Source organism: Acinonyx jubatus, chromosome E2, assembly GCF_027475565.1.
Source record: "Acinonyx jubatus isolate Ajub_Pintada_27869175 chromosome E2, VMU_Ajub_asm_v1.0, whole genome shotgun sequence".
NCBI classification, from domain to species: domain Eukaryota; kingdom Metazoa; phylum Chordata; class Mammalia; order Carnivora; family Felidae; genus Acinonyx; species Acinonyx jubatus.
Window position 1 is genome coordinate 46,891,518 of NC_069396.1, and position 23,181 is coordinate 46,914,698.

Genomic DNA, 23,181 nt, shown 5'->3' on the forward strand with positions numbered 1-23,181 from the left:
AAGCACAAGCCCCATACGATTGCAAAGAAGGCACTGAAGATGTTGCTAAGCGCAAACCTCCGTGGAATTTTAACTGTGCTAGTATTTCTTTGAGAATCATTATTGGTCTCGTAGCACTCTGACTATGAAGTTGCCAGTGTTTTGAGCAATCTAACCCTAGTTTGTTTTTTTTTTTTCTTCTTCTTCCCCATAAATTCTTGTTATGTTTAGTGAACTCTTTTGTAGAACTCCAGGGTTTTTCAGGAACGCATATATCACTCATGGCAGAACTGCCTATAACTCAGAATAAGGGGGGACTCTGTCTTCAAACAAGCATTCTTGATAGTTCCTATGTTTCCCTGATGGGTAGACAAGAGACCAGGTACCCACTTCTAAGAGTGGAACAACTTCCCAGGAGCAGGGGCGGGGTCTGGAACTTGGGAAGCAGAGCACCTCATGGTTCCTCTTTTATCTCCTCCCTCCAGACTTCCGGGCCACTCGGGAGAAACCACGTGAAAAGGCCCAGAATTTTGCCGTTTACAAGCTTACAGATCTTGAGCAAGTCACTGAACCTCTGCAGGACTCAATATCCTCATTCTTTAAATGGGAAGGCAGTGTTTTGTTTGTTTTTAAATCATGTTTGGTTTTAATTTTAAAACCTACCTTTGAGTCTTGCTTTTGCCATTTACAGTTCTGTGACCTTGGACAAGTGACTTTGCTTTTCAATGCATCATCTGTAAAATGGGGGCTTTGCGAGAATTTGATGATACCATGCAAAGCGCTTAGCACAAGATGCGCATTAAGCCCCAATAGATTGAAGCTCCTATTACGAGAGGCGGGGCGTTCTGACTGCTGAGGTGGAAGAAACCAGAGCTGGTGGGGAAAGACATGGCTGTGATTTCCCAACGGACAGTGAACACGTCCTGCCAGCCCCATCTTCCCTGCTGAGGCCTCGCCATCAGCCGAATCCCCTAGGTGGCAGGAACCACCAACCTTTCTCCAACATTTGAGGGCGCCTCCCGCGGCGCTTGTCCCGGAACGGACTACATTTCCCGGCGTGCACCTCGGGTCGGGGCCCGAGGGGACGGGCAGCCAAGGGGACCGTGCTCCAGCCGCGTTAGAGGCTGGAGCCAGTGACCACCACTCACGCAGCTCCTCTATTTCGCTTTGCGAAGCCGGTCCGCCACCGTCAACCCCATCTTGAGCCGCGGACCCGCAGGGTCTGTGAGGAGCGCTTGGCCCCCGCCTCCTTCCCTCCTCCCGGCATCTGGCCCACCGGGTCCCAGGGAGGGTCCGAGGCCAAGCTTATCTCCTCGGGAGGATTCCTTCGGCCTCGTGGGGTCCCCACTGCGGCCCGAGGCTGGCAGCGGGGCTCTCTCTGGGAGCTAGGGGAACAGCCTCGAGGCCGCGCAGCCGGAGACTACAACTCCCAGGCGGCATCGCGGCGGCGGCGGCGGCGGCGGCGATCACGTCACTCAGGCACCGCCGGCGGCCCCGGGAAGCGGCGCGGGCGGGGGCAGGGCTGGGGCCGACCGGGAGGCAGGTGCTGAGGATGGGGGCAGCCCGGCCGCCCCGCGCGTGAGAAGGCCGAGGGGCGCGCCACCCCATCCCGGGGCGGGCGCCCCCGGGGCCCCGCCACCCCCACCCCGCCCGGCGGTCGTGGCCCGGGATGCGGAGCCGGGGGCCGCCGGTGGAGCTGCGCGGGGTGAGAGGCGTGGGGAAGGGGGCTGCCTGCTTCCCTCACCCTCGTCCCCCACCGGCGGGCCCCGGCAGGAATTGGGGAGCCGCGCGGCCAGGCCCGCTTAGCGCCCTGACATTTGGGGGAGACAGGTGAACCCGCCACCCTATCCGCACCCCGCCCCGCCTGGGCAGCTGAATCAGAGGGGACGACCCTGCCCTTTTAAGGAGGCTTTTTCTTGCTCCTGCGGAGGGCCCCCGCCCCCAGCCATGGCCTCCAGGAGCCCCCTAGAACCCGCAGGGACTGCCCCCCATCCTGGCCGCCGGGGCCCGCCCTCTGCATCCCGCGGGCAGCCTGTGTGAAGCGGCCTCCCGCAGCCCCCGGCCCCTCCCCCATGGAGGAGGAGGAGGGGGGGACGGCCAAGGAGTGGGGCACGACCCCCACGGGGCCCGTCTGGACCGCGGTGTTCGACTACGAGGCGGCGGGCGATGAGGAGCTGACCCTGCGGAGGGGCGACCGCGTCCAGGTGCTTTCCCAGGACTGTGCGGTGTCGGGCGACGAGGGCTGGTGGACCGGGCAGCTACCCAGCGGCCGTGTGGGCGTTTTCCCCAGCAACTACGTAGCCCCTGGCGCACCCGCCGCGCCCGCGGGCCTCCAGCTGCCCCAGGAGATCCCCTTCCACGAGCTGCAGCTAGAAGAGATCATCGGTGTAGGGGGCTTTGGCAAGGTCTACCGGGCCCTATGGCGCGGCGAGGAGGTGGCTGTCAAGGCCGCCCGGCTGGACCCTGAGCGGGACCCGGCAGTGACAGCAGAGCAGGTGCGCCAGGAGGCCAGGCTCTTCGGAGCCCTGAAGCACCCCAACATCATTGCCCTCAGAGGCGCCTGCCTCAGCCCCCCACACCTCTGCCTGGTGATGGAGTATGCCAGGGGGGGCGCACTGAGCAGGGTGCTGGCGGGCCGCCGGGTGCCCCCTCATGTGCTGGTCAACTGGGCTGTGCAGGTGGCCCGGGGCATGAACTACCTACACAATGATGCCCCTGTGCCCATCATCCACCGGGACCTCAAGTCCATCAACAGTAAGTGGTGTCCTCCCCCCAAAACTTGCTTCCACCGAATCTTAGGAGGTCAAGCCTAGGTGGTGGGAAATGGGGACACCAGAAGATATTGCCTAGGGCAAGAAGGGGCAGCGGTATACCTTCCGGGCCAAGTGAGGGAGGAAAAGGAGGCTTGGAAAGGTTGAAGGACCGCCTGTCTCCCAGGCTAAGAGTCACAGTAGCTTAATAAGTATGTACCCATGAACACTGTGACAGGCCCTGAACTCCTAGCATGGACAGCACAGGGCCTGCCCTCATGGCACTCACTGTCCAGCCATGATGCCAGGGTCCACCGGGCAGAGACCGAAAGAATCTAGCCTGGAGTCAGAGTTTCTCAACCTTGGCACTATTTACATTTGGGGCTGGATGATTGTAGGAGGCAGTTCTCTTGTGGGTTGTTTAGCAGCATCCGTGGCTTCTAGCTGGCAGATGCCATTAACATTCTCCACCAAAGACCAAAACTTGTCTCCAGACATTGGCAAGTGTCTCCTCAGGGTTGAGAACCACTTCCTGGAGTCCTCTCAGGCCTCTGCCCCAGCCAGAGTGAGGGAGGAGGGAAAGGGATGTGCCTTATGTAAAAGCTTCCAGGCTGCCTGGCTTATCACAGGCTCTCAAAACTTGATTGGTTGGTCGAATGGGGACTGGGGCCAGCAGGAAGAGAAAGCTCCCCAGGACCCACCTCTAGATCAAGGAGCTTCTCATGATGTCAGCACATATTAGTTGAGCACCTATTAACAGGAGCCCAACAGGGACCAAGACCGCAGTGGCCTCACCCATTTCCGGAGCGCCTGTTGTGTGCCACACCCAGTCCTGCGTCCTAAGGATATAGCGGGGGAAGAATCCTACCTTCCTGGCTCTCCCAAGCTTCCTCTACCCCATCTCACTCCCTTTCATTTCTGCATGCATCTATTCTTTCATTTTTCATTTGGTGTTTGCTGGGCCAAGTCATGTGCTAAGGAGAGGGATCAACAGTGAATGAGGCCAGCATGTTCCCTGCCCTCCCTGGAAATGTGAGGATTTCCCCTTTGTTCTCACATTTGGACTCCCACATCTCTTCTGATTCCTGTCAGTTCCACACCCTGAAATGTGTTTGAATCCATCCCGCTATTTCTGCAATGTTGCTATGCAGAGCCACGACCACTGCGAGCCCCTAGAACAGAGGGAGTAGTCTTCCTTACCTTCCAGGCCTTACACTTGTACACCAACCGAGCTGCCAGGTGCTCAAGGTGTGCCAAGCCCTGTGGCGGGGCCAGGGAATTGAGCAAAGACAGACACAGATGGTTCCTGCCTCCCTGATGCTCAGACTCCTCTGACATGCTGGGCAAATAGAGGCAGGACCACCAGCATGCTCCCCTTGAAGGCTGGGGTGCCTTCCTGGCTTTTCCTCACCCCTCTGATTCACAGCCTGAAGGTGGGGTGTAAGGACATGCCCCCAGACCTCTAGGTTTTGCTGTAGCCAGTGCCACCTGGATATGGCGTTGTTGGGGCTCCTTAGGCCAGGGCTTCCTGCTCAGCCAATGGGACAAGTCCATGCCCAGGACAGGTCACAGGGCCTCCACAGCGCAGCTTCCTCCATTCATCTTTCCCTAGGAGCCCCTTGTCTGGTGTCGCTCGTACATTGGTTCATTCAACCGATAATTCCGAAGCAAAATTAAATATACTAGGCCCTATCTTAAGCGCTGGGATTACAGAAGTGACCCAGGCAAGATCTCCCCACGTAGAAGTTATGGTCTAGTAAACAGAAGTAGATGACTGATATTTAGGTAGGTAGGTAGGTATGTAGGTAGGTAGATAAAATTTCCAGATAAGATCAGGGGGCTCTGAAGAAAATAAAACAGGCAGAAGGAGCTCTTTGAATCAGATGGTCAGGGAAGGCAATACTGGAGCAGGGACCTAAACAAAGAGAACCCAGCCTTGCAAAGGTCTGGGCAGAGCAAAGGTCCTGAGGTGGAAATGAGCATGCCTTGCTGGAGAAACAGCCAGGAGACCAGAGGGGTTGGAAGAGGAGGAATGAGGGAGGGGTAGAAGATGAGGTCAGAAAGGTAGGCAGGGCCCAGATCATAATGACCTTGGAGGCCATGATGAGGATTTGGGGTTTTGTTTTGTTTCATTTTTAACGTAGTGGAAGCCATCAGAAGATTTTAAGCAAGGGATGATGGCAGAAATGAAATGTAAGACCATAGTGTGTTCCGTCTGTCACAGGGTCACCCCACCAACAGAAGAGGTGGGGACCCAAGAAGGGAAGCATGGAGTCACATGCTAGAGAGTCGAGGGAGGCTTCTGGGCTTTGATGATAGTAGAATTAGCTCACTGTTGTTATGACAGCAGAAGTCACCAGGAATGGTCAAAGATCTGGGGGGAGAAGTAAAGGCCAACTATGGCCACATCACACACTAATAATAATAGCTAACATTTTTAAAGGGCCTACTGGTGCTTCACCTTACTACAACCCTATAAGGTAAATACTATTATCATCCCCACTTAACAGAGGAGAAATCCTAGCGTTAAGAAGAATAAATCATACAAGGTTATGCAGCTGATAAGTGGCAGAGCTGGGATTCATACCCAGGCAGGCCTGTACACTTTGGGGCCTGTTTGATACATGCTGGTTGAATATCATAGCAGTTAAGAGATTGGGCTCTAATGACAGATGTAGGTCAGGTCTTTGCCCCACAGTTGTCTAGCTATACACTCTTGGCCAAGGGACTTCATCTCTTTGAGCCTCAGTTTGCCAGTCGATAAAATGGGTTGCTTTCTAGATAATCCATGTAAAGGCCTAGCACAGTGCCTGCCATATCATAGGCTGCTGATAAACACCAGCCATGATTATAATTGTTGTTAGTAATAGCCCTAGACAGCAAGTTGGAACCATTCAATATGCTTGGGGGATATAGCCGTCAGACTTTGTCACAGTAATGCTGTGTGGCAAACCACCCCCAAAACTCAGGGTCTTAAAACTTGATGTCATTTATTGCTGCTCACACACACGTGGGCCTGCTGGAGCGTGAGCTGACTTAGGCGGGCCTCAGCAGGGAAGACTTTACTCCAAGTACCTCCCATCTACCTTGGACCAGCAGGCTGGCCGAGGCATGGTCTCGTGGTGATGGCAGGCAGATAGGTGAGGCCTCTTAAGGCCTAGGCTTGGAAATGGCCTTCTGTCACTTCTGCCTCGTTCTGTTGACCAAAACAAGTCCTAGGGCCAACCCAAGGTAAAGGAGGAGGAAATAGACTCTTCCCCTTCCGTGGAAAGGAGTGCAGAGTCAGGTGGTGAAGAAGGTGATGCAGAAAGGGGTAGATCTGGGGCCCTGAATGCAGTCTGCCACAGGGGGTGACAAAGGCAAAGGAGAACCACGTTCATCCCTTCTGCTCAGAGTCTAGTTCCCACCTCACTGGTGGCCAGGAATTCAAGGCCTGAACAAAGGAGAACCAAGGCTTTGGGCTTTGGCTACCCACCTTTCACGGAGCTCCCCAGAGCCCAGGTTAGAATCAGGAGGGAAGTAGACCCAGAGGAAGCTCCTCCTCCTTCATGGGAGCTTGGGGCAGGGATCCGACTGGCATGGAAGCGTCCATGATATTCCAGACCAGGAAAGGACCTGCTGCAGAGGGGGGTAACTCATGGTTACTCATGGTTAGAGGGAGAGAACAAGTAGGAGATTTCAGCTGAGGCAGGCGGGCAGGACACTCAGGTCTGCAGCCCAGAAGGTTGGGGTGACCCATCTTTCTTCCTGCCCCACAGTTCTTATTCTGGAGGCCATCGAGAACCACAACCTCGCAGACACGGTGCTCAAGATCACGGACTTCGGCCTCGCCCGCGAGTGGCACAAGACCACCAAGATGAGCGCTGCAGGGACTTATGCCTGGATGGCTCCGGAGGTTATCCGTCTCTCCCTCTTCTCCAAAAGCAGTGATGTCTGGAGGTGCTGATGGTGGGGCTGGGGAATCCGGAAATGGGGGAGGGGAGGAGGGTGTTTCAGAGTGGGAGGGACAGTCTCCTGCGGAAGCTAGGATCCAGGCCTGACAGAGAGGCCCCCTGGCAAGGTCAGACCATCAAAGCACCAAAGCAGGTGTCTGCTTGCTGAAGTGGCAGCTGAGAAGGACTTGAATTCGAGTGGAAAATTACGAAGATATAGAAATAGGATGTCAACACCAAGGGCCCCTCAGACACCATCCAGTACACCACCCCACTTGTCAATAGGAAATTGAGGCCTTTGGAGGCATCCTTTCATCCTTCCTTCCTTCCTTCCTTCCTTCCTTCCTTCCTTCCTTCCATCCATCCATCCATCCATCCATCCATCCATCAGCACTGGGTGCTAGGGATACCGCAATAAAAAAAATCTAGACACATTTCCTGCCCAGAGGAATAGTAAATAAATAAACAAATACACAAGAAGCTGGGGGGGGGGGGGGGAGAGCTGGTTTTAAGTTAAAAAGTTGTAAAATAATTTTCCAAAGATAAAGAGTTAATCCACTAGAACAAAGCATGAGATAGTATTAAGAGCCGGGAGGTAAATCGAAAGCACTCTGAGCGCTGGAGGATGATGTTAGGGAAGGCTTTTCTGAGAAATGACACTTGAGCTGAGTTTTGGATGATGATAAGAAGGAGCCACCCATGCAAAATTTGGGGGAAGAAGCTTCCCAGGCAGAGGGGACAGTGCCCACAAAGGCGGTCCTGACATGAGAACGAGCTTGGTCTATTCCAGACACAGTCGTGAGGCCAGGTGACTGGAGCAGAGGAGGCAAGGAGGGAGGTGGTAGAAAATGACATAGGAGAGAGAGCGGGGGACCCCGCAGATGAGGGACCGGACGCCAGGCTTTATTCTAAGTGCAGCGGAAAGCCATTAGGAGCATTTATGAATGGCACAATCTGGTTTAGCATTGCAAGGCTCCCTCGGCTGTAGGATGCAGAATGGATTGTGGGGGACAGGAGTGAGGGCATGAGGCCCACGAGGAGGCTGTTGCCATCACCAGTGAGACTTGATGGCGACAGCAGATACTCTTCAGCCTGGGGCCTTCTACTGGGAGGGAGCCAAACCCAGGTCAGTCCCCAGCTAAGACTCCAGATGGACCAAGTAGCAAAGTCATGGCTTCTGGGCAGACAAATCAGACAGGAAGTCTCCACTAGAGCAGTGCAGCTCTTTGGGGAAGGTTCTAACTGGCTTTCCATTAGGCATTCATTTGTGGTACCAAACTGCACAGAGCCATATCTCCGTGGCAAGGAGCAGAAAATCCCCAAATAAAAACAAGCCTGAAGTTTCTGCTCTCCTGTAAAGCCCAGGACTGATGTGCTCCCGGTGACAGGAACTCAGGGTCCTATGTCAGGGTTCCTCAACAGGGGCGTCACTGACATAGAGCAAGGTAATTCTTTCTTGTGTGGTACTGCCGTGTATTTTTTAGGATGTGGTTCCCAGCCACCAAACATCATAGCGCTCCCCGGTCCTTGTGACAATCAAAACAGCCTCACAGGTTTCCAGCAACACAGGTGAGGTGGAGGGTTCACACCACCCCCAGTTGAAAGCCATTATTATTTTCTTCCACCTTGTGTGGTCTCCATTCCAAAGCTCATTTCATCATCCAAAACGGCTGCTTGAGCTCTGGCTTTTATGTCCACATCACAGCAAGCAGGCAGGAAAAGAGGAAAGGACACCAATTCTCCTTAAGGACTCTAAACTTCTAAACTTCGGGACTCCGAGGACTCTCTTTAACTTCCTGGAAGTTAGTTGCATATTACACGTCCTCCCGCACCCCACTGGCCAGAACCATCGCCATATGGGCATGCTTAGCTGCAAAGGAGGATGGGAAATGATTTCAGGCAGCAGATGCCCAGCTCACATTCACCAGTGCTGGCACTGAGAATGACAGGGAGGCCGTCAGCCGTAGGAGGGCAGAGGTGGTGTCCATCTTGGTCCAGTGCCCAGAATAGTGTCTGGCACACAGCAGACATTTATATGTCAAATGCATGCGTGGATGTGGGGGAGCTTAGGGAATCACTGCATGCTGGACACCGCACAAAATGGTGTTCAGTTTACTGGAGAAGGTGGACCGGCAGGTGACCGTAGCACAGTGGTGCGTGCTCCAGTGTTGTGTATCCATCAAGGACACCGTCATGGGCATCAAGCAGGCCTGAGCCCAAGTGTGGACTGAGACCAGTCCGCTTACTAGCTGTGTGACATTGAGGCAGACAGTTTAACCTCTCTGTGCCTGCACCTGTCCCCCGGCTAAAACAGGGGTCATACCAATACCTTCTGCCTTACAGGGCTGTTGTGAGGATTACTGAGAGCGCCTAGCACAGTGCTGGCCTGGAGTAAGTGCTTTATAAATGTTAAATAGTGTTAACTTGTTTTTAGAGGTAAGTGCTGAGGGTTCTGTGGGAACATAGAGGAGGGGGTCTCTCATCTAGCTTTGGAGGCTGTGGAATCAAGGAAGCCTCCCTGGGAGAGGGGACACCTGAGTTTTGACTGAAAGAACAGTTACACACAGGGAAGGATGTTCTTGATGAAGGAGACAGCATGTGCAAAGCCAGAGGTTAGGAAGAACAGGGCTTAGGGCTTGTTCAACTTGTTCAGCGAAGCTGGGGTTGGTACAGGGGCAAGAGGGCTTAGAGGCAAAGCTGCAGGGGACATCAAAGGTCAGGGCTAAGAAAAGTGGCTTTGTCCAGGGGGTACAGGTGAGACACTGAAAGTTTTCAGACAGGGGTGAGGGAAGAGAGGCAGAGCAAAGGCAAGACATCAGACAGCCAACCCCACCACATCTATTTGAGATCAGGCCAGCGGAGGTCAATCATGTTCTCGTGGCCTCATCAACCAGCGCCGGATGTGGGGGTGAGGGAGGCCCACCACGGGACTGGAGGCAGGGATGGGGTGTAGGTGAGCACGGGGGTGGGCTGCGGCATCACCCTCCCTCTTCCCCACCTGCAGCTTCGGGGTGCTGCTCTGGGAGCTGCTGACGGGTGAGGTCCCCTACCGTGAAATCGACGCCTTGGCCGTGGCATATGGCGTGGCTATGAACAAGCTGACGCTGCCCATCCCCTCCACGTGCCCCGAGCCCTTTGCCCGCCTACTGGAGGGTGAGCCAGGGCCCTGTGGAGATAGGCTCAGCTTGGGTGGCAGGGGCCCTCGGGCCAGACCTCACCCCTTCACATCCATCCATACCGGTGGGCCCAGGAGTGAGGGAGAAGGGGCTGCAACCATTGGACCACAAACTGTCTCCCCTACAGTTGGCTCTGTGTCCCCCAAACTGTTGTTCCAGCCAGGCCCACAGCCCTTGAGGGCACCTGTTAGCATTTGCTGGCCCTGGGATTCTTCCCTGATCCTTGATTCTGCCACAAGTGAGGGAGCAGAAGCCAGGTTTCACTGTAATGTTGCCAGGAATTTGGCTTTGAATTCCTTCCCTCAGTTCCATGGAAGTTGTTTGTCCACAGTCCCCTGAAGTCCTGTCTTCCACAAAGCAGGGTGATGCCCTAGAGCATGGCCACTGACCTCTCCACCCCCACTGCTGTCCCCCCCACCCCCACCCCAGAATGCTGGGACCCAGACCCCCATGGGCGGCCAGATTTCGGCAGTATCTTGAAGCAGCTTGAAGTCATCGAGCAGTCAGCCCTATTCCAGATGCCACTGGAGTCCTTCCACTCGCTGCAGGAAGACTGGAAGCTGGAAATTCAGCACATGTTTGATGACCTCCGGACCAAAGAGAAGGTGAAGGCAGGGGGCACAGTGGGAGGGATGGAGCAAGACCCCTGCATTTCTGATGCATTGGTGGGGCAGAGTCCCTTCCCCTGAGCCCCAGTCTTTGGGTCCATGCAGGGCTAAAGGGGCCTTTTTTGCGTATTAAGAAAGGGGCCTGTTGGCAGATTAATAAGAAAAAGGCACCCTGCACTGATGCTCTTACAAGTGATACTGCCTAATGTCTGGGATTGGTTTAAATTTTTTTTTTAATTTTTTAAGTTTATTTACAAACTGCGTGCAAAGAGAGCACGCAGGGGAGGGGCAGAGAGAGAGGGAGAGAGAGCATATCCCAAGCAGGTTCCGCACTGTCAGACTCTGCACTGTCTGCACGGAGCCTGACACAGGGCCTGAACCCACGAACTGTGAGATCATGGCCTAAGCCAAAATCAAGGGTCAGATGCTTAACTGACTGAGCCACCCAGGCACCCCTAAATTTTTTTTAATGTTTTATTTATTTTTGGCAGACAGAGTACAAGCAAGGTGGGGGACAGAGAGAGAGGGAGACACAGAATCTGAAGGAAGCTCTGTCTGCACAGAGCCAGATGCCGGGCTGTAACTTGTGAACTGTGAGATCATGACCTGAGCCGAACTCAGACACTTAACTGACTGAGCCACCCAGGCACCCCTGAGACTGGTTTTAAAACACAACAGCAAAAATGGGAGGGAGGGAGGGAGAGAGGAGACAAGGAAGAAGATACATGAAAAAAGGTTTGCTAAGTAAAAAGAGTTGTTTAGGTGGAATGATGAGAATTGGGGGCACTATTCTGTCTCTGCTTTGTGGATGTTTGAAGTTTTCCAAATTGAAGAGTCAAAAACTTAAAGGTGAAAACTAAAACCACCCCTTTCTTTGGGCTAATACAGCCTGGAGCATCGGCGCCCAGCTTGGCTGGTGAAGAGTGAGTTGGATTGTGCCCCCAATTTGCCCCTTAGCAGGACGCCCTTGTGCTGTGCCCCAAGCAGACCCAGTAGCCCCCAGGTCCATCCCCAAGCGGCTGACAGGTGAGACATCTTCTCTCCAGGAACTCCGGAGCCGTGAGGAGGAGCTGCTGCGGGCGGCCCAGGAGCAGCGCTTCCAGGAGGAGCAGCTGCGGCGGCGGGAGCAGGAGCTGGCCGAGCGCGAGATGGACATCGTGGAGCGTGAGCTGCACCTGCTCATGTGCCAGCTGAGCCAGGAGAAGCCCAGGGTCCGCAAACGCAAGGGCAACTTCAAGCGCAGCCGCCTGCTCAAGCTGCGGGAAGGCGGCAGCCACATCAGCCTGCCCTCCGGTACCGCCCACACGCCTTACGCGGCCCCCAGGGGCTGCTGGGAGCATTCCTAACACGGGGTTTACCTCCTCCTCCTATTTTTTTGAAAACTTTTCTATTGCTGAATGTATCACACATGTGGAAAGGGGCCAGAAACCCGTCTAGCTTACTGAGTTAGTATAATCACCCCCACCCTAGCAGAGAGAACCCACAGCCACCCCACATGCCCCGCCACGCGATCCCTCCCAGCACAAACCCCCGGCTGCCCGCCAAGAATAAGGGCATTCACGTCCTTACTTTTTAAAAATTGTTATTGTTTTGTCTTCTATTTTTTTTAAATCTTTTAATCAGCTTTTTTCCCCCCTTGCATCGTTTATTCTGCAGCACTTCCCACAGTCTGGAGGCTGCTGCTTGCGTCTCCCCAGTATGACTTACCTTGTCCTCTGTCCCCTAAATTTCCTATTAACTGGTATTAAGTTAAACTATGTGAAACTGCTGATGTCCGGCCCTTTTTGACCAAAACCAAAACAAGTTTCATGTGGATCAACCCAATAGGTTTGTCTCAAGGCATAATCAGTTTCAAGTTCGCGTTGGGTCTCTTCCCCACCCCCACCCCCCAAAGATTGCTTCTTAGGTAACAAGACCCCGCTCACCCATCATAAGACACATGATGTCTGCTCAACCCTCTCTTTGTAATGTTATAAGCCATCATGCAGTGACCAGCACAGCACTGGCCAACAGATATCTAATGCAAGCCACATGGCTAATTTTAAATCTAGTAGCCACCTCAAAAAAAAAAAAAAAACAAATGGAAAAGGGAAAAAATGGAAAAGAAACAGGTGAAATTGACTTTAACAATATATTTTATTTAGCCTGATATATCCAAAATGCTACAGTGTCACATGTATCAATATAAGAAAAATTGTTAGAGATTTTAACCTCTTTTTTTCACGCCCAATCTTTGAAATCCAGCGTATATGTTATGTTTACAGTGTACCTTGGTCCAGATGCTTAATTTTCCTCAAAAATACTTGACCTGTATTTGGGTTTCGTGAAATTTATAGTTGAAAAAAAGTTGATTCACATCCCCAAGATTTGCATGCTTAAATGTTTTCAATAACCGAACTGAGGATCCATTTTTAAGTTTAAATTTAAATTTAAATATTTATATTTAAATATTATAAATTTATAATATAATATATTTATATACATAAATTTATATATATTTATATATTTATTTAAATATAAATAATATAATTTATAATATTATAAATATAAATATTTAAAATTTAAATTTTAAGTTTAAATTTAGATTAATTGCGACTACACAGATAGGTTCAAACTCTCCAGCGGCTCAGATGCAGTGGCCACACTGCAAGTGCTCAGTGGCCACTTGTGGCTAATAGCTGCCACGCTGGACACTTAGGCCTAGATCTGTAGTCAATCCTTAGTTAATTAAGGACCCCATTAGGATCCTTCCTCCCCAATTCAAGCGTGCGCCCGAGGTCTCTGGAGGGCTCATCACGGTTACATGGCTGTGCTTCACCCCAGAGCTGCCGATTCAGAGGGCCTGAGAGTGAGTGCTGCCCCTGAGGTTTGCAGTTGACGTGGATGCCGCCGCTCTGGAGACCATAGTTTGCGAACCCCCGTTTAAGGAATGAAAACAGTGGCGTTCCATTCTGGCATTCCTTCTATCCCACAAAGGGAACTTCTCCAGTTACCCATGGAGCATCTTGCTCAGGAAAGTGTCTTTCTTTCCACAGGCTTCGAGCATAAGATCACAGTCCAAGCCTCTCCAACCCTGGACAAGCGGAAAGGATCCGACGGGGCCAGCCCCCCTGCAAGCCCCAGCATCATCCCCCGGCTGAGGGCCATTCGCCGTGAGTATCTCCCAAGGCCCTGACCAGTCAGTAGTCCACAACGTTCTGTGAACATTTACTGGGCACCGAGCTGGAGGAACAACAGGGACAAGACAGGCGGGGTCCCCTCCCTCATTCTCCTCAGGGGTCAACAGACACTAAAGTGGTACATATACTATAGTGATAAGCTCTACAAAGGAAAGCAGGGAAGGGAAATAAAAGAGGAGAGGTGCTGTTTTACATCAGGAAGGCCTGTGTAGGGAGCTGGGGTTTGAGCAGGGACCCGGGTGGTAAGAAGGAGCGAGGAGGGTCAAGATCCGAAAGAAGCGTGTCCCTGCAGGAGGGAACAGCAAGGGCCAAGGCCAGGGGTGGGAATAAGCAAGGCATGTGTATGGTCTTGGGAGGCCAGCTTGATTGGACTGGAGTGAATGGCAGGGAGAGGAGTGGGGGTCAAGGTTGCAGGGGGCCAGATCTTGCTGGGCCTAGAGAACCGGGCTCACTAAGGAACCTGAACTGGATTTTATTCTAAATGCGGTAGGGGCCGTGAGCCGGGCAGTAATGTGATAAAACGCACCTTGTCCCTCCGGCTGCTGTGAAGGGTGTGGACTGTGGGAGGCCGGAGCGATAGGGGAAGACAGGAGACAAGGGGAGCGGACCGGACTGGGGCTGTGGGCGGGAGACGGGGCTACGCGGCAGAGGCACAGCCAGCCCGGTTTGCTGATGGGCAGGATACGAGGCTGATCCCCTCAAATCTGTTCTGCCCCATCGGTCACCCCTGGCTTTGGCCCACATATCACCCCCTTCACACCTCTGTCGGGACCCCTGCTTGTACCAGGCCCCAGAGGTCATTCTCGTGGGGACACCAACAAAGACAATGACCATATATGGTGACAGTACTAATGTCAGGGTACTTTCAAAGTGTGGAAATGAGAGCCGTAGACTCTCCAGGGAACAAACTCCTCCAGAGCTGGAGGCTTGAAAGGAAAACTGGCAACGAGGCTGGGAAAAGGACTGAAAGGAACAGAGTTCCAGGTGAAGGGAACGGCCTGTGCAAAGGCATGGAGGTGTGGAAACACCCACCTGGGAAATGATAGACATGAGGTCCCAATCAAGGCACTCATTGCCCTCTGCCTGCATACCCAGACTCCATTTCCTCTCTCTCCTCCTTTTCTCCCTCCCTCCATACCAGCCCCACAGGCCTCCTGGCTGCTCTAAACACTCTAGGTATGGCCAGCCACAGGGCCTTGGCATAAGCTATTCCCTCTGCCTGAAATGCTCTTCTCCCTTGTATCCACTTGACTCACCCCCTCACCTCCTTCGCATCTTTGCTCAGATTCTTCCTTGTCAAACATGACTTTTCCTACCTCTCAGACTCCTTTCCTGCTCCGTCTCCCTCACAGCACTTACCGCCTGTCAACTCCCTACACAAATTACTCACCTAGTATGATTCTTGTTGGTCATCTGTCTTCACCCCTAAAATGTAAACTCCCAAGAGCAGGGGGTTTTGTCAGCTTTGCCCACTACTGTCTTCTCAGCACCTCCCATGGGGCTTGGCATATGGCAGGTGCTCAGCAGACATGTGGGAATGAATAGACGGCTGATGGGCTTGGCTGTGAGGAGTGACGGGAGACAAGGCTGAGGGAAGGCAGGGAAGTACATGCAGAGCCTCCACTGCCAGGCTGAGGAGCTAGGACCTTGTCCTGACAGCAGTAGGGAGCTATGGAAGGATTTAGAAAAGGGAAGGGTTGAAGATCCCTTGGACTTCTGGTGGACAGTGGATGTGAGAGTGAGGGGGGGAGCCCAGTGGGGACAGACTGTCCAACACCCAGTAACCAAGTGGCTTTTCTTGGCCCAGTGACTCCCGTGGATGGCGGTGGCAGCAGCGGTGGTGGCAGCGGTGGTGGCAGTGGGACATGGGGCCGCAGCGGGGCCCCAAAGAAGGAAGAGCTGGTTGGAGGCAAGAAGAAGGGCCGGACCTGGGGCCCCAGCTCCACCCTGCAGAAGGAGCGGGCTGGAGGGGAGGAGAGGTATAGGCACTGGGAGCCCACCCCTGGCCCTGCACGTTGCCCCCAGGCCCAGGCAGCCAGAAGGCCTGCATTGCAACCGTCCCTATCTCTGGCGCCCCCTGCAGGCTGAAGGCCCTGGGGGAAGGAAGCAAACAGTGGTCATCCAGTGCCCCCAACCTGGGCAAATCCCCCAAACACACACCGATCGCCCCAGGCTTCGCCAGCCTCAATGAGATGGGTAAGAGGGTGAGGGTGCCTTTAAAATGGAGAGGGAGGGGCATCCGGAGGGAAACAGAACTCAAGACGAAGAGGTGACCATCCCCCCCCCCTCCCCCCGCACTGGGAGGAGGAATCGATTTCACTGGACCAGTGGGTAGGAAACATTCCCAAAATGGGGGAAGGGCAGCCCCAGGGTGCAGGGTCATTCCTAGAGGCTTTGGGAGGAGAATGATTTGAGAACCACGTTTAATGGGACTTGGTGGCCTCACTGCCAGAGGGTCTTTCTGGGTAGCCCCTTGCCCACCAAGTCTCCGGGGGCGGTGGGGGCTGCGGCCAGGTCAGCCCTGGAGGCGATTGACGGCCCTCTCCCACTTGCAGAGGAGTTCGCGGAGGCGGACGGAGGCAGCAGCGTGCCTCCCTCCCCCTACACCACCCCGTCCTACCTCACGGTGCCGCTGCCGGCCGAGCCTTCCCCAGGGGCGCCCGCGCCCCTCTCCCGGCCCGGGCACGGCGGCCGGCGGCGCTGCGAGCTGGCTCTGCTGGGCTGCGCCACGCTGCTGGGCGCCGTGGGCCTGGGCGCCGACGTGGCCGAGGCGCGCGCGGCCGACGGCGAGGAGCAGAGGCGCTGGCTCGACGGCCTCTTCTTCCCGCGCGCCGGCCGCTTCCCGCGGGGCCTCAGCCCGCCCGGGCGCTCGCCCGGTCGCCGCGACGACGCGGCCCCCGGCCCGGGCCTGGCGCCCTCGGCCACCCTGGTGTCGCTGTCGTCCGTGTCCGACTGCAACTCCACGCGTTCGCTGCTGCGCTCCGACAGCGACGAGGCCGCGCCGGCCGCGCCCTCCCCGCCGCCCTCCCCGCCCAGCACCAACCCCCTGGTGGACCTGGAGCTGGAGAGCTTCAAGAAAGACCCCCGCCAGTCTCTCACGCCCACCCACGTCACGGCCGCGCGCGCAGTGAACCGCGGGCACCGGCGGACGCCGTCTGATGGGGCGCTGGGGCAGCGGGGGGCGCCTGAGCCCGCGGCTCCCCGCCCTGGTGAGTGAGGCGCCCACACCCAGGGCGCAGAAAACCGACCCTTCTCCCCTAACCCCACCAAAGTCCCAGGTCCCAGCCCAGCGGCGACGCCCTAGATGTCAGGGTGGCCTCTTGCTTAGCATGGGGGGAAGGATCTGTGTCCCCATGGTCCTCACTGCTAGAGGCACTGTGGGCCCCCAGGTGATTGAGACCCAGGAATGCAGGAGAGGTGGCAAACTAATGCCTCCAGGGTCCAGGTGGGTGGCATTAATGGCAACAGTAACAACTATGGGTAACACTCATGTGCTAGACACTGTTCCCTCTACATTTTTTATGTTTATTTTGAGAGAGAGAGCCTGAGCCGGGGAGGGGCAGAGACAGGGGAGAGAAAATCCCAAGCAGGCTCCATGCTGTCAGCACAGAGCCCAGTCTGGGGCTCCAGCTCACAAACTGTGAGATCATGACCTGAGCCGAAATTAAGAGCCAGGTGCTCAATGGACTGAGCCACCCAGGCGTACCTCTATAATTCATTAACAAAGACAAAGGTGATTAGGACAGGAGTTAACTACCTACTACCAGGCACTGTGCTACGTGCTTTGTTGTTTTATTTAACCCTCACCTATGTAGTGAGCTGCTGTCATCACCATTCAGAGATAGTGTCATGCCTCAGGTCTCCGTGTGCGCACACACCCAGTGCCACATGCATAAGAGGCTTCAGACGGATGAGGGCTTTCTGTATCTAGAGGGATAACGAAGAAACAGGCTCTGATAGGTTAAGGAATATGCCCAGAGTTGCACCCAGTTGCGTGGAGCAGTTCGGAGTCGTAGGGGCCTAGGTGAAGGTCCCACCCCTCCTGGAAAGTGGGCCCAAGAAGAGCAGCAGATACCTCAAAAGATGTCAGAGACCCCAATGCTCATGTGACGATCCTGGCTTTTAAATACCATCCTCTGGCCCACCCCGTTGACCTCATCTGATCCTCTCTTACCAGGCCCTCGAGATCCCCTGGACTTCCCCCGCCTGCCCGACCCCCAGACCTTGTTCCCGACCCACCGCCGGCCCCCCGAGTTCCCTGGCCGCCCTACCACCCTGACCTTCGCCCCAAGACCCCGGCCGGCTGCCAGCCGGCCCCGCCTGGACCCCTGGAAACTGGTCTCCTTTGGCTGGACACTCAGCATCTCGCCTCCCAGCAGGCCGGACACCCCAGAGAGCCCTGGACCCTCCGGCATGCAGCCCACGCTGCTTGACATGGACATGGAGGGGCAGAGCCAGGACAGCACAGTGCCCCTGTGCGGGGCCCACGGCTCCCGCTGAGGCCTGCCCCCCACCGCCCGCCTGGGCAGCCATGAATGTAGCGCCCCAGGCCCCGCCCCAGCCTACCGCGCCACAAGGCAGGGGAGGCCCTGGGCAGGATACTCTATTTATTGGGGAAGGGGGGAGGGGGTCACTTAATTTATTCCTTTGTACCCCAGAGGGTGGGGCCCTGTGCCCACCCTGCAGTGAGGGGGGAGGGTGGGCAGGGATACTCAGGGACAGGGCACATCATAGGGATTCGGCACAAAATGCAGCATTAAAGGTAACCCCTGCCCCCTACCGCTCTTGGCTGTGTCTTTCCCCAGCCCAGGACCTGGTCCTGGGGCACCCCACTAGGATCCCCCCCCATCCCACACTTCCTCCCTGAGCCTCTGGGTTTCTGGGGTCCAGGGGGTGAAGCACAGGTGCACATTCCCTCTCCGCCTCCCCGTCCCCACAAGACACCACACAGAGGCTACAGTCACCAGTGACAAGTGCTTTACCAGCAAACACGTGAGTCAGGGGAAGTTACATGGTGAGGTGGGAGTGGGGGTAGCGACGGTCCCCCAGGTTGGCCTTAGCCTATGACATCCCGATTCCCTGGCCCCGCCCCAGCCCCAGCCCCGGCCCCACTGTCTTCCCGCTGGAGGCTGCGACGGTTCATCTTCAGCTGGGTCAGCTGGATGTAGCGCAGGACATTGGTGTCTGCAGGGGAGGCGGGCACGGCATCATCTGGGTGTCCCGGGGCAGCTCGCACCTCATGGTCCCCGGCCTTCAGTGCCCTCCACCCCCAAGCACAGCTACTGTTGCCAAAGCCTTCACCCCAAAACCCCAGCCACAACAGGCAGAACGGGGGCATTTCTTTTGCTGTGCCCTCTTCCAGGAATGCCTCTGCTCACAGACTCTGTCGTACTCCCTCCCCGCCCCCGCCAGCCTCCCGTAACATCTGCAAGAAGCCTGTTCTCTCTAAACCTCTCACCAGGAAAACCAGTCTTGCCTCTGCCCCCACAGCCCTGTGTCCTGTACCTGTTGTGCGCCCTTTTCATTGGCTCTCAATACGAGACTATTGTCTCTGCACCGCCCCCCCCCCCCCCCCCGCCCACACACACACGTGCACCCTGTGATGTCCCAGAGGGCAAACAACAAGCCTCCAACTGGGCCAAACCTGCCCCTCCCACCCCCGCCCCTGCAAACGTCTTGTCATTGCCCACCCTGGGGTCTGCCTCCCTGCGAGTGCTGAACAAGTAGCGGGTGGGTGAAGCGCCCGGGTGAAGAGGTGAGTGAGTTGGGTTCGTGAGCGGATGAATGAGTGGAGGGTGAGTGGATAGGGAGTGGCTGAGTAGGTGAGTGGGAGGCTGAAGATGAGTCAGTGACTGAACCGATGGGAGGTGGTTGGGTGGATGTCAGAGGAACATGGGTGAGTGAATGGGGGGTGAGCGCCTGCGTGGGTGGGTAAGGAGTAGGTGGATGGAGAGGTGAATGCTGGGGAGGAGGCACAGCACTCCCTTGAAGCAGCTCGGCTCTGATCCTCCCTTGTTCCCTTGTTTCCTCTGCTCCAGCCCCTTTCCCTGCTTTGTCCACCCTCACCTGTGGGCTCCCGGCTGCGGGCCTCCTGCAGGTAGCGCAGCGCGCGTGCATAGTCGCCCAGGTGGTAGAAGGCAATGCCAGCGCGGTAGGTGGCCTTGAAGTTGCCCTGCTGCTTCTCCAGGACCTTGAGACAGTACTCGCGCACCCGCTCATAATTCACCAGCTCCGACTGCAGCAGGCAGGCTGCGGGGACACCGGAACCGGTGCTCACAGAGCCTGACGGCACCCCCAGAGCTCATCTGGCTGCTAGGAGCCTGGCCTTCAGGCTGCAGGAAGCCCCAGCCCTTTCCCTTGGCTGAGCCGGACCTGAGGGACTGCTCAGGCCACCGGGGCCGCCAATCTTCTGACCAATTGGGATAGAATCGTTCTGCGCCGCCGCTAGAGGGCGCGAAAACAGACAAGCGCTCCCGGGCAATTAGCTGGGAAGTTTCTGCAGGGGAGAGTACTAAACACAATCTCAGGTGAGGGGTGGGGCCTTGAATCGGTAATCCAGGGTAAGATTTTCTCATCTGAGGTTCGCAGGTGACAGCCCAGAGCCCATTTCTTGCCTCCCAGCCCTTCCATCCCTGTGTTCCCCTACGTCCCCAACCCCTCTCCTTGATAAATTCTGGGGTCTCCCTTCACAGACCCCAGGTCTGTTTCATTCAAGCCTCCAGTCCCCCGCTCAAGGCTTCATGGTTGCCCGTCACTCCCTACTCCTCTCCCGTATGCGTCCCCCGACGGCCCCGTACCCGTGAGAGAGTCATAACATTCCACCTCCGTGTTCTCCACCAGGCGCCGCTGCTCCTCGCTGAGGCGGGCTGGCCCCGGGCTGCTGGCGGGCCCGGGGGCGGGGGCGGGCAGACCTCCAGGGCGGGCTCCCTGCGCCGCCTTCAGCTGCAGCAGTGCCCGGTGATACTTGCCGATGGCTTCCCGGAACTTCTTCTCACGGTAGCAGCGCTGGCCCTCCGCCTTGAACGCCACGGCGGCCCGCAGGCTGCTGTCGAGCGCCGCGCCCAGGCCTCCCGACGGCTCTGGGGCAGGGCTGGGCCGAGCCGAGCCATGGCGGGGGCCCGGGCCCGGCGGGGAGAGGGCGGGAGGCGGGCGCGGCGGAGGCTCCGGGGCAGCGCTGAGCATCAGCACCGGGGACAGCGCGCCGCGCTGCATTGTGGGAAACTCCTGCGGCCGCCGCTGCAGCTACCGCATCGCCCCCCGCGGGGCCGGTCCCCACCCTTTCTCCGCCCCCGCACCTCCGGCAGTCGACTCCGCCTGCCCCCTATGGGTCTAGAGAACCCCCTCAGGACTTTCCCATTCTATCCTCCAAATCAGCCCCAGCCCTAGTTCTTCAGCCGGCCTCTCCCTTGTTCCCACTCCCCTTACCTCCCACCCTCCTGCCTGCTCTCCTCCCCCATGCCCAAAGCTCCCAAAGCTTTCTAGAAGGAAAAGACAAGTCTTGGGGAAAGAGCAGGAAGAGATCAACCTCGTTGGAAAGCTGGTTTTCAGACCCCTGATCATTTCCCATATTTGGATAAGAACACAGGTTATGGACTCAGGCTGCCCAGAGTCAATTCCCTGCTTATTTTCTCACTAGTTGTAGCACTTGGACACATCACCCAAATTACCTGGGACTCTATATCCTCGTCAGTAACATAAGACAATGATAGCAGCTTGGAAACCCATTTGTTCATCTATGCAACAAATACTCACTGATATATTTTCTGTGACCAGTTCTGGTCTGGGTGATGCCGGGAAAGAGCAGCTACTGAGAGAGCCTTGGACCCTACTCTCTCTGAGCCCCTAGTCCGTGGGGAGACAGACCAGTGACCCGACAGTGACAGCCCAGAGTGGGCTCACCTGGGAAGCTCAGACAAAGTGGCCAGGGTGGGATAGGGAGACACAGGCAGGGGGTCGAGCCCTGGATGGGGGAGACACAACAGGTTGTCAGGGTCCAGAGGAGGGAGGTGCCTGCCCTAGACTGAGGCGGTGAGTGAAGGCTTCCTGGAGGAGGGGATCACTCTACGAACCAAAGAGATCTGCTTCTTGTCCTGAGTTCACTGTCTGGGGAGGAGACACAGTGGGAAAGCAGACAAGGGACAGCCCGGAGTGAGCGGCACAATAATGCACAGAGAAGGAAGCATGTGAGAGGCTTTTGAGAGAAAAACAGGGTGAACAGGTGAGCGGGATGGTTGATCTTCCACTCTCCTTAGCTGCTCACTTGGTGGTGGGACCTTGGCCAAGCTCCTTGATCCTCCTCCACCCTGCCTTCCTCCTGTGTGACCTGGGGATACTACGTGAGTGTATTTCAGAGTAGTTGTAGGGACTGAATTATGTTATGTAGGTAAAGCACTTGGCGCAGGGCCTGGCACAGGAATGGGCAATTAACAACCCCTGTTTCTTATCACCCATGAGACTGTGAGGTGTATGATCTTAACAGCCTGGCCCCAGGGGCACCTGGCTGGCTCAGTCAAGAGCCTGGCCCCGAGTCAGCACCCACGTATAGTTGTTGAATGAATGAGTGAATGAATAATTTCGAGTACTGTATATATTCCCACCCTCCCCCACACCTGCAAGACCCTGGTTTGGGCCTCAGCTCCAAGCACCAAGCTTATATTTCCATTCTCTCCTCACCCTGCCACCGCACATCCTCTTTCTGGAGGCCACATGGCAGGTCCCACCCTATAGGTCCAAACCTGAACTCAGCGCTTAAATATTTTCTGAGCACCTACTAAATAGCTAGGTGCCAGGGGCTCGGCAGAAACAAGGGAAAAGCATACCTATCTCAGTCCTGCTAGGATGTAGTGCTAACAATTTCCATAACGCCTACCGTCAGGCACTGTCCTAAAGTTCTATGTACTTATTAACTCACATTCTCATCACACCTCTATGAGGCCAGTGCTATAAATATACCCATTGACACTGTGGCACTTCAGGGGTTAAGTAAATCAGATCCTATTTATAGAACACTTGCTATCAAAGACCCATACTACCCCAGACTGATGACTCTCACAGGCCAGCATATTATGTGATGTGTTGGGCTTGTCCAACCACTAAAAAATAGTGAATTTGTTGCTAACTTATAAACGTAGAGATACTTATGGAACCGTAGATGTTCAGCTACACTTGAACAAAATCTGAAAATCTGGCAACATCGAGGTAGCATTCCTTATGGCTGGGGCAGGTGTTCTCAGCTTCCCACAGCCCCCATCCCTCCCAGTTTCTTCTCAGCCTGAGACCAAGACCCATTCAGATTGCAGCGTCTCTGTCCATTTATCTCCAGTAGGCGGTTACGCTTGGGATGCTAGTTTTAGGTCGCGGAGCCGCGCTTGCGGAAGGCCGCCAGTGCCCCCTGGCGGAGAGGTCCAGAATTCGCCTCGTATCTCCCAGCCGCCATTAAGAGACTTGGTAAAGAACATCCAATCAGAAAAATGAGAGGCCCGGAAAGTGACCAATCAAAAGCGAGAGAGGGGTCGGAATTCGACCAACGAGGACAGAGAGCGCTCAGAATTTAAAAA

The 23,181-nt window shown here is 55.6% G+C and overlaps 2 protein-coding genes across 2 annotated transcripts; one reads left to right on the plus strand and one right to left on the minus strand.

Moving 5' to 3' along the window:
- Positions 1–1,090: 1,090 nt before the first annotated feature.
- MAP3K10 (mitogen-activated protein kinase kinase kinase 10) lies at positions 1,091–18,310 on the plus strand. The gene is made up of 10 exons (XM_027044539.2): positions 1,091–2,733; positions 6,488–6,668; positions 9,666–9,814; positions 10,267–10,442; positions 11,492–11,738; positions 13,481–13,597; positions 15,432–15,603; positions 15,708–15,820; positions 16,180–16,833; positions 17,802–18,310. The coding sequence occupies exons 1-10, from the start codon at positions 2,052–2,054 to the stop codon at positions 18,122–18,124; spliced, it is 2,814 nt and encodes a 937-aa protein (XP_026900340.1). The 5' UTR covers positions 1,091–2,051; the 3' UTR covers positions 18,125–18,310.
- Positions 18,311–18,597: 287 nt separating this feature from the next.
- Positions 18,598–20,991, minus strand: TTC9B (tetratricopeptide repeat domain 9B). The gene is made up of 3 exons (XM_027044540.2): positions 20,422–20,991; positions 19,691–19,873; positions 18,598–18,808 (listed from the first exon to the last, which is right to left on the minus strand). The coding sequence occupies exons 1-3, from the start codon at positions 20,834–20,836 to the stop codon at positions 18,681–18,683; spliced, it is 726 nt and encodes a 241-aa protein (XP_026900341.1). The 5' UTR covers positions 20,837–20,991; the 3' UTR covers positions 18,598–18,680.
- Between the last annotated feature and the right edge of the window lie 2,190 nt (positions 20,992–23,181).